Source organism: Sprattus sprattus (assembly GCF_963457725.1).
Source record: "Sprattus sprattus genome assembly, chromosome: 16".
Classification (NCBI taxonomy): Eukaryota; Metazoa; Chordata; class Actinopteri; order Clupeiformes; family Clupeidae; genus Sprattus; species Sprattus sprattus.
This window is the reverse complement of record NC_137914.1, coordinates 27,898,398-27,915,575: the sequence shown is the minus strand read 5'-3', so window position 1 is coordinate 27,915,575 and position 17,178 is coordinate 27,898,398. Positions and strand designations below refer to the sequence as shown.

The 17,178-nt window shown below is 39.6% G+C and overlaps 2 protein-coding genes across 5 annotated transcripts; one reads left to right on the top strand and one right to left on the bottom strand.

The window, feature by feature from the left end:
- Positions 1 to 662: 662 nt before the first annotated feature.
- Positions 663 to 12,517, bottom strand: smn1 (survival of motor neuron 1, telomeric). Of its 4 annotated transcripts, XM_080854323.1 has the most exons (9): positions 12,491 to 12,517; positions 12,347 to 12,402; positions 11,982 to 12,053; positions 5,827 to 5,940; positions 5,516 to 5,701; positions 4,834 to 4,941; positions 3,429 to 3,506; positions 1,112 to 1,222; positions 663 to 969 (listed from the first exon to the last, which is right to left on the bottom strand). In XM_080854323.1, exons 2-9 carry the CDS (start codon positions 12,392 to 12,394, stop codon positions 907 to 909), a joined length of 780 nt encoding a protein of 259 aa, XP_080710449.1. In that variant the 5' UTR covers positions 12,395 to 12,402; positions 12,491 to 12,517; the 3' UTR covers positions 663 to 906. The 4 variants fall into 4 exon arrangements, with proteins under 4 accessions (XP_080710449.1, XP_080710448.1, XP_080710450.1 ...); XM_080854322.1 differs by having other exon boundaries at positions 12,347 to 12,500; XM_080854324.1 differs by having other exon boundaries at positions 5,875 to 5,940; positions 12,347 to 12,500.
- Positions 12,518 to 12,598: 81 nt separating this feature from the next.
- hspb11 (heat shock protein, alpha-crystallin-related, b11) lies at positions 12,599 to 15,480 on the top strand. The gene is made up of 5 exons (XM_080854667.1): positions 12,599 to 12,718; positions 14,469 to 14,575; positions 14,975 to 15,043; positions 15,142 to 15,185; positions 15,284 to 15,480. Exons 1-5 carry the CDS (start codon positions 12,627 to 12,629, stop codon positions 15,371 to 15,373), a joined length of 402 nt encoding a protein of 133 aa, XP_080710793.1. The 5' UTR covers positions 12,599 to 12,626; the 3' UTR covers positions 15,374 to 15,480.
- The last annotated feature ends 1,698 nt before the right edge of the window (positions 15,481 to 17,178 follow it).

Genomic DNA, 17,178 nt, shown 5'->3' with positions numbered 1-17,178 from the left:
TGACGCTTTAGCATGCAAATTAATGGGAAAACTTTTAGATATCGGCCAAAAAAAAAATCGGCAGCCCATATCGGCTATCGGTTAACCCTGACCTCTAAGTATCGGCATCGGCAATAGAAAAACCCATATTGGTCGACCTCTACTCCTGTGCCACCGTCTCGTTGTGGCTACTGTATCGCTGGGAATAGTTGCGGGGCTGCACTCATTCACCCCCCCCCTGCTGTTGCCAAGGGGTCTCTGACTCTGACAGGTTTTCTGAATGACTGCTGGTATTTACACTGCATGCCACCACACTCATTAAATAGCATTAGAACCTCAGCAACTGTGTTTCTGTGAATAATAACAATAAATAGACATAATGACTTCAAGGCATTTTTCCACCATTTTGGTGCATAAAAACTGAACGCTGCCTTACCAGCTTATTTGGTTCTGCCTCACTATAGTATTTAGTTAAAAGACTGGAATCAGAAGATCTCAAGGGATGTGTACTCTGCCAGGCATTCGACAATGCATGCTGGTACCAAGCTATGCCGTGCTTCATAAATAATGACAATAACTTTAAAATCCATCCTAAATGAGAACTGCAATTCAGAAAAACTGGTGCCATTTTCTATTAATTAAATATAGGTGAACAGTAATTATAACACAAGGCTATGTTTTGATATAAACCCCTATCACTTTATTAATTTGAAAAGTATAAACCACCAGGTCTCTATATGTTCAAAGACCAAAAGTTTAGCAATACATTGGAGTAGGCCATGTTGAGTCTTGTACATACACCAATGCAGACTATCTGAAGTTTAAAAAAAAAGAAAACACATAAAAAAAAGAGTTGTGTGGTACTGAACAACACATGTTCTTCACTCAACCTGGGCAGCCATCTTTAATATGCTTTAAATGATCATATCACGAAGAGTTTTTAACTAAACTTGATTCTTGTTCCTGTGTTTTAGAACCCTGTTTCAGACCCTGAAAAAAATTGTAGAGCATGAGTAGAGTAGAGTAGTTGGAGAAATGACTATGGTATTATATGGTTGCAATAATTCAAGTAATGGCAGATTTAAGAAGAGGCAATAACTATAAAAATGTGCAAATGTAATTTGACCCATACCAAGTAAAATCCTGTGTGATAGCCACTCATGTACCAGGAGATCAACATGGCACCCAGGGCTTCATCCTCCTCTAGTATGGCAGATATCATCGGAGGCGGCGGGGGAATCATCTAGATAAGTGGAAAGGTCAAGCAGAAAGAATTAAGTAAGACTTAACTTGTGTCCTTAACTAAAAACTACAAAGCAATGTGAAATACTGGTGAAGAGCATGCCAAGACACATGAATGTGATCAAGGTTTTTCCATCAAATATTTACTCTTTCAAAAGTTAAAATATTAGTATTGTGTAAAATATTAGTAAAAAATGTTTTTACCTGTTGTAATTTTCTGCAAACAAATACTTTGATTTGTATTTTGGGATAAATGTCAGTTCACAGAATAAAAACTTAAATATTAATTTTACTCAAACACATACCTAAAAATAGTGAAAACAGAAAAACTGATTTGGCAGTGGTCTCAATTGGTTCCCTAGCTGTGTGTGTATGTATTTACTAGCAATTTTTTCATGGACAAATATATGAGCATTACTGGAAAATGTCATTTTTTGAGTGTTTTCAAACCTTTGAATGGCAGTTTGTGTAACAGCTGGGTAGCAAATATGGAAAAGAAAACAGCTCTCAAAAAAGCAAAAAGAAAATATTTCATTATAGCAAAAAGGTAGGGGCCCAAGAAGGTTTCCAGTGTCAAGACATACTTGACAGCATTATATGCTATTTAAAACAGGTACCCCTACATGGGCATGGAAAAAATAAATACATTCAAACTTGCTTCAGACATTTGATCAGAACTGCTAGAAAAGCTCACTGCACTCCACTCTTCAAGAGCATCAAGAAACAAGAAAAAGTTGATTTGAACAGGCAAGATGTAATTTGGTCATTCTACTGTATTCTGGGTGATTTTTTAAATGAAATTAATAGAATTGCTTTGCTACATGGATCATTGGTATGCCTGGCATAAATAAAGGCAAGACTAGTGAAATCACAGGGTCATTTTGCAGCTAAATTGGCTAGATGGTTACTCATCAACTCACTCAAATAGCTTATATAAGTTAATACGGCTACATGAACAAATTAGTAGCTTATGTAGTAGCTAGCTAGCAATGAAACAATGTTAGCTAGCTTATTTTCCAAACACTACAGATGGGTTTATGGTAGTGTTGTGCAACCCAGTAGGATTTTAATGGGTCATTGATGGAGATAATGTCCAAGCACTGTTAAAGACTTAAGAATATATGAATCAAGTGCCGTGTATTAATATATTCCTTGTATGAATCATGTGCTTATGAAAGCAGGAACATGGCTTTTCTGTGTGTGTGTGTGTAAGTGAGATTAATAGGTGCCACTTAGTCTGCATACGAACAAGAGCATGTTAAGACCTGAGATGATAAGAAGGGTCGAACTGTGCTTTTTCCAATCTTGTGCAAAACTTCCATCCATGCCTCGGACGTCAGAAATCCACCACGTGGTTATCACTGCTGAAAGCTAAACTTCTGTCTATATAAACCTTGTGAGATGTGTTTATGATTGCTTCACTTTCAGCCTTGTGCTGGGAGGGGAGCCCGGTTGTTGTTGTTTGTCTAATAAATATACTTACATGCAGCTCCGGAGTCCTGAGGTAACTAGGGTGAATTTTCACCTAACAGTCATCATATCCATTCCATTGTCAGTGTTTCCCCTAGGTTTACAGCTTGGGGGGGGGGGGGGGAGGGGGACGGCGGCAGGGGCGCGGCGCGATGCACCGCGGCGGCGGATGCGCCGCGGCGGCGGACACGGACACAAACACTTAAATTAATTATGATGTTCATGTGTTTCTTTGAATGACAGCAGTCAATAAGTATAATTTTACATGTTTTATGGTAAAGGTAACCTTAAATGACTTATTTTGTGATCTGGCGCTATATTTATAAAAAAAAAAAAAAAAAAAAAAAAATTTTTTTTTTTTTTTTTTTTTTTTTTTTTTTTTACTTGACCTTCCAGGGGGGGCGGGCGGGGCCGTTGGGGGGGCGGGCCGCCACCCTAATATCATTGTAGGGGAAACACTGATTGTTAAAGTACACAGAATGGGCAAACAGCACCTTTTGCCAATGTGGCCCACTATAGCGGTCATCATCAAAGGGATTTCCCATCAAAACAAGCATTTCCTTAAAGAACAAGAATTCTTAAATTCCTGGAAGCATTGCTGGGGAGGTGTTTCCACAACACCTGGCCCTTTTTCCTTGGACCCAATTACTAACATCTTGTGGTTCCATTTATCCTAATAACAAACATTAGGAATCAAAGAAAGTAATGTTTAGAATGACTTAATGAAGAACACTTACTGGAACAGCAGCAGGGGGAAAGAGTGGGGGGAAACCACATTTAGGAAGTTTGCTGTGACTGGACTTTCTGCCTTCTCCCTAACGACAACATGGAAGTCAAAGACAATTGGTGTGAGGTGGAATCAGTGTCTCAATGATCTTCTTGTCACAAAGGGAGAGAACTGCCTTTGCAGGTATTTTAGATGTTCTTTTTATCTCGACATGTGAAAGGTAAGGAAGCTTAAAATGTAAAGTGTTCTAAACATAATAACTAGTGCTGTCAGTTTAGCGCGTTATTAACGGCGTTAACGCAAACCCATTTTAACGCCGTCAATTTTTTTTTTCGCGCGAGTAACGCGTTGTAAAAAATAAATAAATAAATAATTTTAAAAAAAAACAATTTTGCCCTCGCAAACTGTGTACTAGGCTAACGTTACGTTAGAGTGAATGGTGAGCGCGATACGGCTAAATGGATGATATAAAGCTTCTGAATAGAAAGTTTACCTTTAAAAGTTGTTTTGTGCAAAAGAAGCGAGCTTCACTGTTGTCTGAAAATGTCAACAGGCAGCTGGCTGAAAGCACAGAAGTAGTAGGCTTAACTTTAATTGGTAACCTAACTGTTACGGTTCATTGTTTTTGAAATAAGAGGCCTGACTTCTATGTTCACAGCAAACTTGAAAAAAAGAAAATATTAAGCCATGGTTTTAATGCACTATAGGCTGAGTCGTTGTTTATCTGAAATGTGCACTTTATAATTTAATTTTGTACCCTGTTTGCCAATGTTGTTTTTCAATAAAAAAAAAACATTGCATAAAGCAAGCCAATCCACTTTTCCATGTTGATAAGAGCATTAATATTAAATAAAAATGATGGAAAAAAAATTATTGAAGGGACATTTAGAATAGATAAAAATGTGCGATTAATCGCGATTAATTTTAAGTTAACTATGACAAAAATGTGATTAATCGCGATTAAATATTTTAATCGTTTGACAGCACTAATAATGACACATACAGACAGACATAATTACTAAACATAATTATAATAAACATACTTTCATAATAAACATAAATATATAATAATGTCAATTACATGTCTACACTTAATAAACCAGCACACAACTAGTTTCACCGATATAGAGGATCTTAACACAGTGGCCACTTTATTTGGTAAACCTTTACACCTGCTTGCTCTGATATAATATTATTATATATATTATAATATTGGATGTGAACAATGTGGTTGGTGAAAAATGACGAGGAGCACGGCCAAACTGGCTGAAGTATACAGGAAGGCGATAGGACATGAAGTCCATGAAAATGTGCTTGTTGAACTCCAGGACCTTGTCTTCCATGCCATCAAGAAATCAGGTTGCTATGGTGGTAAAGGGAGTCCTACCCAGTACTTGAGTAAAACTTTTTCCTACCGTTCTAGATTTGGCTCCTGAGGATGGTCCAGGATGACACGCGTTACTTAACAGATGTGTTGAAAACTTTTCACCATCTTCTGCTGAAGAATCCTCCGTCGCAGGGACCTACATATGATTGGAAGAAAACAAGTCAGCCATGTGGTTTAACTAGTACGGGTATAAATTCATAATTGACCCTAATATTCATTAGCCCTAAGATGTGTGACCAATAGAAACACATTCCAGAGAAAAGAAAATGATCAACTTTGGTTCTTTTTATTTGTTGTTTGTTAGTAGTTGAGTTCTGTTTATTTGTTGTTTGCTAGTAGTTGCCTCAAACGCCAAGGTGGCTTGAAGATTTTAAAAGACTTATATTTAGTGCCGAGACACCAGTTTGGGCACCAGTCAAAATGCTGAAATGTCATCACAGAGATTGGTCAGGTTATTAAACCTGGCTAGCTCCAAAAACTATTTCTTTGGACTGGTCAAACCAGATGGCTTCAGTTTGTTCTCTACTTTTAATTGAATTTTAAGTTACTTAGATTCAGTACACTCTGCAATGCAAACAGTATTTAAATAGAAACACAATACATCCAAGTAGTGATAACGTTGGTAACGTTATCTGAAAAGGGCAAGCAAAGAGCCCTACTCCCTCTGGTGTTTCCTCTTTCACAGTGCCTGCAGACAGAAGACAGACTACCTCTGGTGATTCCTCTTTGACAGTGCCTGCAGACAGAAGATCTTTAAGGTAATGCTCCTCCTTGTTGCCGTAGGTTGTGTAGACGACAAAGCCAGTGCCTTTCTTGTGATCAATGGAGGTAATTCTGGCTGGATACAAGTTCCCATCCGCAGACCACCGAGCACAGCAGGAGTCACCAACTTTCCACTAAAGGAAATCAAAGTTTAACTTTTTCAACACAGTGTACTAGTTTCAGTGCAAACTATTCAGAACGTTCAGAACATCAGAAAGTTGTACTGTTTACTAGTTCAGTGCTACCATGGCAACTATACCTCTTTGCTAGAGGAAGCGTTGCTCCTTTTTCTGCAACTATTCCTTACGTTGTTTTTCCGTTTCTTCCCAGGTTGTTGTTTGGATTCCGGGTTCTCCTCTCCTGTCAGTGCATGCTGATGGTGAAAGTAGATACAGCCATTATACAGACAAAATGGATTATATATATATATATATATACAGCCGCGGAAAAAATTAAGTGACCACTTCAAAATTAGCAGTTTCTCTGGTTTTACTATTCATTGGTGAGTTAAAGTAAAGTTAACATTTGAGTTTTATTCTATAAACTACTGACAACATTTCTACCAAATTTCAAATACAAATATTGTCATTTAGAGCAGGGGTTTTCAACCGGGGGTCCACGGCCCCCTGGTGGTCCGCGGCGGTATTGCAGGGCGTCCGCGATTAAAAAAAATAAAAAATAATTTGCTTTGATATTTCAACACATTTCCAGATTACTGAAATAAGAAAAATATGTCAAAATAATATAAAGGTGATTCATGCTGACAGAATGTAGCCTTGCACCTATCCAGTCTATGGTAGCCTGTGCTTTGCTGATGTTAATGCATTGCGTTCATAACGTCACGCCATACCGGATAATTCATAACGTTCAGTCTCACGTGCGAAGTTGACAAGCATCTGCAGTTAAGCATAGCCTACGAATACTTTTGAAGTTTAGTCGAAAAAGTACAACTTTTGGTGAACGACTGAAGTTATCTACTGTCCTTAGCTAACATTTCGTTCTACCGTGGAGTTAGCTGGTCAGAAGCACCAATGGATCGGTGTTTAGTGAGGAGAGAGACAGGCTGCCACGACAAAGGTACACCTTCACAGGATACAGGGAAACAAAGTCAACAAAGAAAAAACAATGAGGAATACATCAAATACGGATTAACAGTGATGATAGCCAGAGCCGGAGAGGAGGTACCACTGTGTTTCGTGTGTTCAACATTACGGTCAACTGAAGCTATGAAGCCGTCGAAACTATTGCGGCATATGCCAAGCTTATTGAGTACATGCAACAGATGTTGCGTGATTTTCATATGACTTAAGTTCTGGATAAGTTGCCAGACCGAATTTCCAGAGCGTGCTGCAAAAGCAATGAGGTGAATTTTGCAAACTTTCAAACCACCTGTGTGAGAGCATTTGTTTTTGCGTACTTGAAAAATAAGTACAGGGCAAGAGAATGATATGAGCCTGTCGCTGTCTAGCATTTCGCCACGAATAGACTGGCTGTGTGGACTTCACCATGCCCAGATATTACACTGACAGGTCACACATGCACGAACGAACGCACACACACGCGCGCAGGCACATCAGTGGGCCACGGATTACTTTCTAGTCAGAATGGTGGTCCTTGGGACAAAACCAGTTGAAAACCCCTGATTTAGAGCATTTATTTGCAAAAAAATGACAATTGGTCAAAATAGCAAAATAAATGGAATGTTTTCAGATCTCGAATAATGCAAAGAAACGGGTTCATATTCATTTTTAAACTACACAATACTAATGCTTTAACTTCGGAAGAGCTCAGAAATCAATATCTGGAAACACCGCATCTTTTTTGTTATTTTGACCAATTGTATTTTTTTTCTGCAAATAATGCTCTAAATGACAGTATTTTTATTTGAAATTCGGTAGAAATGTTGTAGTTTATTAGCCTGGATACCAGCCTGAACTCCGCCCACAACATTTTTGGTCTGGGAGATTCAGTCTGGAGTCGAGCTAGTTGGGAGGGATTAAACGTTTCAGAAAAGTTGAGAAAGCAATCTAAACCAATCAAATTGTAAGGGCGGGCCTTATACGTTGATGGACAGATCAACCAACTCTTGAGTTGAATTAACCGGTAGATTCGAACTCCGACCAAGATGGCCGCTTCTCGGGAGCTTAGTGGGGAATATTTTATGTTTATTAAGCTATCTACACGACTTTTTAATGTCTACATTGACTCGGTTAGTTGTGTATATGCAACACGAATGTTGCAGCATATTGTTTGTCTTAACTAAAGCTCTCTAGACCATTATTGTTAGGTCATTAGTAACGCGTACACCAAAACCCCAATTGAAACACACTGTAGCTTCTAGCCTTGAGTGCTAATTAAGTAACTTGAGCAGGCATATCTCAACAGATATTGACAGCGCATTCATTTTGAAAGAGGAACAGAGAAACGCGATCAAGGCATTTGTCGATTGAAAAGATGTTTTTGCCGTCCTTCCTACGGGATCAGGTAAAAGTTTAATCTATCAGATGGTAATACGTTGCTCTGATTGGTTCTAGGTATCCAATTCAGCGAATAGGCATTTTCTTTCCTGGTTCGTTGAAACACGCCCCATAATCACAGCCCAATGGTTCGGTATCAGACTCATATTCTGACTAGAATTATGAGTATGACATCGTCAGGCTAGTAGTTTATAGAATGAAACAAAAATGTTAACTTTACTCAAACACATACCAATAAATAGTAAAACCAGAAAACTGGAAAAAAATGTTAAGTGGTCTCTTAATTTTTTCCGCGGCTGTATATACAACCAGAATTCCGGAAAAGTTTGGACGTTTTTTAAATTTGAATAAAATGAAAACTAAATGACTTTCAAATCACATGAGCCAATATTTTGTTCAAAATAGAACATGGATAACATAACACATGTTTAAACAGAGAAATTTTACAATGTTATGCACAAAATGAGCTAATTTCAAATTTGGTTCCTGCTACAGGTCTCAAAATAGTTGGGACGGGGGCATGTTTACCATGGTGTAACATCTTCTCTTCTTTTTAAAACAGTTTGAAGACGTCCGGGCATCGAGGTTATGAGTGTCTGGAGCTTTGGTGTTGGAATTTGGTCCCATTCTTGCCTTATATAGGTTTCCAGCTGCTGAAGTGTTCGTGGTCATCTTTGACGTATTTTTTCCGCTTAATGATGCGCCACATGTTCTCTATAGGTGAAAGATCTGGACTGCATGCAGGCCAATTCAGCACCCAGACTCTTCCACGATGAAGCCATGATGTTGTAATAGCTGCAGTATGTGGTATTGCATTGTCCTGCTGAACTTCACAAGGCCTTCCCTGAAATAGACGTCGTCTGGAGGGGAGCATATGTTGCCCTTAAATCTTAATATACCTTTCAGCATTTATAGTGCCTTCCAAAACATGCAAGCTGCCCATACCGTATGCACTTATGCACCCCTATACCATCAGAGGTGCTTGCTTTTGCACTGAACGCTGATAACATGATGGAAGGTCTCCCTCCTCTTTTGCCAGGAGGACACGGCGTCCATAATTTCCAACAAGAATGTCAAATGTGGACTCGTTGGACCATAGAACACTGTTCCACTTTGAAATAGTCCATTTTAAATGGGCCTTGGCCCACAGAACAAGAAGGCCCTTCTGGACCATGTTCACATATGGCTTACTTTTTGCATGATAGAGCGTTAGTTGGCATTTGCAGATGGCACGGCTGATTGTGTTTACCGACAGTGGTTTCTTGAAGTATTCCTGGGCCCATTTAGTAATGTCAGTGACACAATCATGCCCATGAGTGATGCAGTGTCGTCTGAGGGCCCGAAGACCACGGGCATCCAATAAAGGTCTTCGGCCTTGTCCCTTACGCACAGTGATTTCTCCAGTTTCTCTGAATCTTTTGATGATGTTATGCACTGTAGGTGATGAGATTTGCAAAGCCTTTGCAATTTGACGTTGACGAACATTGTTTTTAAAGTATTCCACAATCTTTTTACGCACTCTTACATCGATTGGAGAGCCTTTGCCCATCTTTACTTTTGAGAGACCCTGCCTCTCTAAAGGCCCGATCACACAGGGCGCTTTTATAAGCGCAGTCGCATCGAAAGCGCGTTGGCAAGAGGCGCCTGGGGAAAAGCGCCTATGCGCCTGTGGAGTGGTGCCTACAGTTAGCTAGCCAGCTAGCCTATTTGTTTTAAAGGCATTTATAAAAGGCATAGTGTAGAGACGGCCAATTGGTTGCTCACGCAGGTCCACGCATGTGTCCGCCGTATAGAATTCGAATAATTCTTACATCTGGAGTTGTACAATTCCTCATAGTTATAAACTGCTAAAATGTGCGACTCCGCGCCTTGCGCTTAAAGTTGAGAATATTTTAACTTTTAGGCGCGCCTTTAAACCGCCAGAAAGGCGCGAGGCGCGGCGTTTAAAAGGCGCACATGAAAGGCGCGCCGTACCATAGGAAAACAATGGTTTTGCTAGCGACGCGCTTTTAAAAGTCGCGTCCTGTGTGATCGGCCCCTAAGACATCCCTTTTAAAGCTTATCATATTACAGACCGGATATCAATTAACTTAATTAGTTGCCAAATGTTCTCCCAGCTGAATCTTATTTTTCAGCCATTGGTTGCCCCCGTCCCAACTGACCTGTAGCAGGAATCAAATTTGAAATGACCTCATTTAGTGGATAAAAGTGTAAAATGTGTCAGTTTAAACATTTGTTATGTTATCTATGTTCTGTTGTGAATAACATATTGGCTCATGTGATTTGAAAGTCTTTTAGTTTTCATTTTATTCTAATTTAAAAAACGTCCCAACTTTTCCGGAATTCGGGTTGTAAATAAAACTCATACTCAACTGTGGGCACGAACCTTCAATGCTTAAATAAATAGATGGATTACTAGAGACATCATTTTGTCGTTATCACTGCATTGGCACTACATTAGGATGTTATCACATCAAATCAGTCAAGATCCTCCTATGCATGTACAAGGGTCTATATGTATTACATTCACTATAGCTCTGCAGCACAGCTGATATAAGTTAGCCTACTTAAGTATGAGGTGTATGCGGCGTATGAAAGATCAGGGTCAGATAGGTGTATGTAAGATCAGATAGGTTTATGTAAGATCAGATAGGTGTATGTAAGATCAGGGTCAGATAGGTGTATGTAAGATCAGATAGGTGTATGTAAAATCAGCAGCAATTACACAGAGCAAATTCAAAGTGAAATTGAACTTTGAGTTCATCAAACTCAATGAAAAGGTTTTCTGTAGGTTTCCTAAATTTATACCAGGGTTTAACCAAAGTGTGTTTTTTTTTGCCTCATGGTAAAACTAACTGATGCCATGTTTGACTTACAGTGGGTGTGTATACACACACACTACTCTCATCCAGCAAACTCTCAACCACCCATAGTCATTTTTGTGCAAAATTGTTTCTATTATTTGTAGGCTAACTGAAGTGGTCTTGATGATTTGTTTATCTACTTTTTTATGTTTGTTGACTTTTTTTTGTTGTTGCTGTGAACTGAACAAAGAAATGCCTCTGTTAAACATATCTTGACTGGAATGTGTTCCTTTAGGTTGCTCTTCTTAATACAAAAATGGAATTTTAGCTTTTAACTATACTATGTCTGAGTGGTGGTAGATATCACCTAGCACCTAAACAATTAAACTGTCCCACCAGCACATACTTAACTTAACTGTAGTTACCTCTAAAGTCAGTGGTTTACCTTTCTCTAGTTCCGGTCACTGACGTAACACCCCATTCAGTTTTACTTAATGGTCTTTTGCCAGCTCTGGAAGCCGAAGCCCCACAAAAAGATTGCAAGCCGAAATGAACAGGGTGATCTTCTGTGTGTGCCACATGTAAGTCAATACTTTCTTGTGAGCATGGTAAACTCTCTCTTGCCCACAGGATAGTTTCTGGTACGCACCAGAAACATTAAAGAACCCTCCCCTAGTCCCCTTAGGGGCTCTGTACATATGTGGTGTAAAGAATGTATACAAATGCTCATAAAGTTTTGTAACTATGCTTTTTTTTTCCATGTTTAGGTCTAACGGTATAAGTTCAAAGTTCAAACCCTGCCTTTGTATTTTCTCGGAGGAGCTTTTAGGCTTTGTATCTTTCATAATCTGCACCCAGTTTTGTTAATGCATTATCTTCAGAGTTATAATGTGGTCAACTTTATAGTTATTAGCACCCTAGGTCGTGCCATTCATACCAAAGTCAACCCGTGTCCAACCCAAGAGAAGCAGAGTAAAAAAAAAAGGTACTTTTCGTGCACCGTTTGACCAGCCAAATATATTTCAATTGCAAGTATGTACATGTATGAGAGACAGACTTTTGTGTTTTCATCATCTCGAATAGTGCAAGTTTCACCTTGTTACATTGACATTTAAAAAAAAAAATATGCTTACCTTAAAAGACGCCACCGCTTTGTCATAAGCTTTTATCAGGGCCGTGTCGTCCCAGATGTCGGATTCGTCACTCTGGATAAATGACGGTGAACACACTTTTAAACAATGCCAAACATTTAACAGACCTATATCAGGTGCACTCTCTTTACATCTTAAGAGCTTGAACATGTGCTGCCTGCAGCCTATTTCTTGGTTACGTCTATAACGATTTCACAGTAAACATGCTGAAACTGATGGCAGTGAGTAAGTTTATGACCGTAAATATAATATAATTGGCCAAGCAATACGTCTTTTTACAAACGGGTGTGCTAACGTTGCAGGATAAAATCGACTTTATACCAAGGTTTCAGAATAGCTAGACCTACTTGTCCTGTTCCACGGGAAATAAGGTCTTCGTTGCAAGAATGTTCCATAACAGCACCTGATAAAATACACGTTTATATCGTCGAATTATTATAAATAATAAGTTTTAACCAAGGCGGTATACATCAGCATTGCCTTTTTCCTACTAAGTCAACATCATTGGTTCATCATCTTGGCACTTCTTGATGACGACAAATTTCAGCGTCAGGAATTTAGACCAATACCAGAGCCTTTCTGTAGACGGGTTTTGTCAATGCTGCTAGGCAACACTATAACGAAAGGATGAAAACCAAAGACTTACGTTCATCTGGCACATATGTGTCTTTGGCTACGTCCTGTGATAAAAATTATCCACCAGAACATATTATTGATGGGTGAGTAGCTGATCCTTCAATGCAGGCTAAAACTGATTTTTGTTCTCTCTCTTTTAATCCATTGCATTGTTAGCTCGCATAATGTGAATCGCTAGCTAGGGCTGAGACACAAGCAGAAGTTTTGAGCTCAACTGTGGATTTACACAACAAAAGAAACGTTAGCATATTTCAGCATAGTTGTCAGGTAAGCTGATGAATGTTCAGATAGAGGAGATGTGTGTGTAAATGTATGTGCGTGTGTCCATCAGTCATAAAAAAAAGACGTTTAAAAAAAGCAGACAGTTGCATGTTGCACTCTTGGTCCGTAAAGGCCCTCTCCTAATATAAGTGCAAAATGCACTGCCTGCAGACCAATACTGCAACAATGAGGACAACACAACTACAAGAGCACCAAGGCATATCAAAGTCTAGGTGGCTGGTGACACCTTCCAATGCTGACCGTGTCCTTGTTTTGCTGCACATTGCAAATCTGTTCCATTAATACTTGACTGATTGGCAATCATGTGGACAGAAGTAACACAACGGCCACCCCCACTACTACTTCATAAAACTTATGTAGGTTATGATGATGATAGACTATGGAAAACTACCTTTGCCACAACGGTAACAATCTTAATGGACCATGTTAAATATCATTTATACATGTTAGGCATGCAACCATAGTTTTGCGTACTGTTTCACAGCAATTACATGAATGAACCGTGTTAAATGTCATTCATAAATGTTTGTTGCGCAACAATCGTTTAATTTTTTCCTCTAGTAACGTAAGGCACTGCCCACAAAATTACCTTTGCCACAACGGTAACAGGAAATCGCAATAGCATTGGGATCTGAATGGACCATGTTAAATGTCATTTATACATGTTAGGCATGCAACCATAGTTTTGCGTACTGTTTCACAGCAGTTACATGAATGAACCGTGTTAAATGTCATTCATAAATGTTTGTTGCGCAACAATCGTTTTATTTTTTCCTCTAGTAACGTAGCAGTGCGAATCCATACCACCGTTATGAGCGACGTGATTTCTAAACCCAATGCATTTCAACGGGAGCCAGTCCATTGTGACGTAGACCAGCGATCTGGGCGACGGGACCCATGAAAATTCGAACATGTTGAAACTTATGCAAATGAGGAGCGATTTTTCCCGGCAGCGGCCAATGAGATTGTTTGGTGTCGTCTTTGACGGTTTGAAAATTGTAGGACTGTATGCTATTTCCACACGCTACACCACTGCCACTCAAAACGATGGAAGCAGGTCTCGTCGCTGGTATGGATTCGCACCGTAAGGCACTGCCCACAAGTGTTTGACAGCAGGCTATGCTACAGTGTATCTTGTCAATGACACAAAGTGTGTCCCACTAACAGGCTCCCGGGAAGCCGCCATCTTGGTACGATTTTGACTCTACCGTTAATTCAACTCAAGCGTTGGTTGGTCATCTGTCCATCATCGTATAAAGCCCGCCCGGACAATTTGATTGGTCCGGCAGAATCCTGCCTTCTGATAATCTCTCCCCAACGGCACAGAGCCAGACCGAACTTCCCAACCTCACATTTTGTGGGCAGGGTTCGGTCTGGTATCCAGGCTAGATATAAATCCCTGTTTCACAGCATTAGGTGAATGAACGTCAGTCAGGTCTTGCAAATGCATCATGTCTTTCCAAAGGGATATCCATTTTTCTCTGTTACGGTGGTGTTCATATGACTAAGAAAATGTTTCCAATTTTATTCATCTGTTTTCTTATCTCACAGGAATGAAAACAATTTTTGGATTTCCACAGGGATGTTTCCACAAGCTTTTACCATCAGCTTCCCTTGCCCAACGGAAATAGCTGACATCTCTTTACAAAGCTACAACGGTATGCCAAGACCCCCCCCCCCCCCCGGAAAGTTGTTGATTTAAAATCTGCAGTCCACGATTACACTTTTCCCAATACACTTTTTGCAAAATTTGTTCCTCAATTTGTTCTTCACCGTATTCAGGTTGTTGTTCAGTTAATAAAAAAAGTCATAAAAACTCTAGTGTTTGTACACAGTCCTGGCTATGAAAGTAGGAAACAAACATAGTTGGCTCTGACCGTGCTGTAAACAATTCCAGCCAATCGACACATTGCTTCAGGAGCATGGATGGGAGGGAGTGTCACTTTGCCTATTGAACTCAAATCAACCTTTTGCCAGAGTCATGGACTGCATCTTTAGGGATAGAAATTGCTTGTAACTTCAACGACTACCAAAACGTGTTTTTTTTATATTTTCAGTTAAGGGTCTCAAAATAGAGAAGTGTATTTCCGAAGAGGTGGGAACATTTGAAACACTTGCAGAGAGAGGTGGGTTTGAAGACACTTATTGACTACACTTCTTGTTTAGACTCTCAAGCTGATTACTGATTGCATCTGATTTCAAATGAAAAATACAATCATTTCAGAACTGGAGCAGACAGAGGAGCTTCTTCAGGCCCTTAATATCTCAGTGAGTTTGTATTTAATCTCTTTTCTTTGTCAACTTGTTTAAATGTTTATTTTTTTCTTTTTGTATTGACTATACCTACAAATCTATTTCCTCCACAGGCCAACACAAGTACAACACTATTGCGGTTCACCATTACCTCAGGCTATGATCACTTTGTTTCAGTCAATGAAGTTCATTTTAGTAGTTAAAATATTGTTTGTGTGTATGTTGTAAGATACGAACGACTGGGGCAACAAAGAATGTCCTACTTTTTCTGTCTGGTTGTTACAAACTAAATAAAGTATTTTCAACTGTCTTTTTCTCTAGTCTCAACTGACTCATAGTGGTGTTCCTGCTCTAGCCACTCATCAGAGGTTGAGATCATGTGATTTGGCACGCCATCGCATGATGGACACTTCAGCTGACTGTTTCCTCTCCAGATATTTGCTTTGGGTCATTGTCTTATTGGAAAGTGAAACTGAGACCAACAATACGCTGCCAAATGGTGATAGCATGTCGCTGTAGGTATATATGCTGAGTCAATATTCTAAAGGGGGATAGCATGTCGCTGTTGGTATATATGCTGAATCAATATTCTAAAGGGGGATAGCATGTCGCTGTAGATATACAGCCGCGGAAAAAATTAAGAGACCACTTCAAAATTATCAGTTTCTCTGGTTTTACTATTTATTGGTATGTGTTAAAGTAAAATGTACATTTTTGTTTTATTCTATATCCTACTGGCAACATTCCTACCAAATTTCAAATGAAAATATTGTCATTTAGATCATTTATTTGCAGAAAAATGACAATTGGTCAAAATAGCAAAAAAGATGCAGTGTCTTCAGATCTCGAATAATGCAAAGAAAACAAGCTCATATTCATTTTTAAACTACACAATACTAATGCTTTAACTTAGGAAGAGTTCAGAAATCAATATTTGGTGGAATAACCTTGATTTAAAATCACAACTTTCATGTGTCTTGGCATGCTCTCCACCAGTCTTTCACATTGCCGTTGGGTGACTTTATGCTACTCCTGGCGCAAGAATTCAAGCAGCTCGGCTTCTTTTCATGGCTTGTGACCATCCATCTTCCTCTTGATCACATTTCAGAGGTTTTTTATGGGATTCAGGTCTCGATATTGGGCTGGCCATGACAGGGTCCTGATCTGGTGGAACTCTTTCCACACCTTTACTGGCCTGGCTGTGTGGCATGGAGCATTGCCCTGCTGGAAAAAACACTTCTCAGAGTTGGGGAACATTGTCAGAGCAAAAGGAAGCAAGTTTTTCTTCCGGGACAACGTTGTACTTTGCCTGGCTGAGGTTTGTAAAAGACCATAAGGATTGAACCAAAGCGGACTGGAGGGTCTTCTAGTTCGTCTTCTCTGATGAGTCCAATTTTCAGCTTTGCCCAACACATGGTCATCTGATGGTTAGACGGAGACCTGGAGAGGCCTACAAGCCACAGAGTCTTGCACCTACTGTGAAATTGGACTCATCAGAGAAGACGAACTTAGAAGAACCTCCAGCCCGCTTTTTTCAATCCTTATGGTCTTTTACAAACCTCAGCCAGACAAAGTACAACGTTGTCCCGCTTGCTTCCTTTTGCTCTGACAATGTTCCCCAACTCTGAGAAGTGTTTTTTCCAGCAGGGCAATGCTCCATGCCACACAGCCAGGCCAGTAAAGGTGTGGATGGAGTACCACCAGATCAGGACCCTGTCATGGCCAGCCCAATTTCGAGACCTGAATCCCATAAAAAAACTCTGAAATGTGATCAAGAGGAAGATGGATGGTCACAAGCCATGAAAAGAAGCCAAGCTGCTTGAATTCTTGCGCCAGGAGTAGCATAAATTCTTGCGCCAGGAGTAGCATAAAGTCACCCAACGGCAATGTGAAAGACTGGTGGAGAGCATGCCAAGACACATGAAAGTTGTGATTTTAAATCAAGGTTATTCCACCAAATATTGATTTCTGAACTCTTCCTAAGTTAAAGCATTAGTATTGTGTAGTT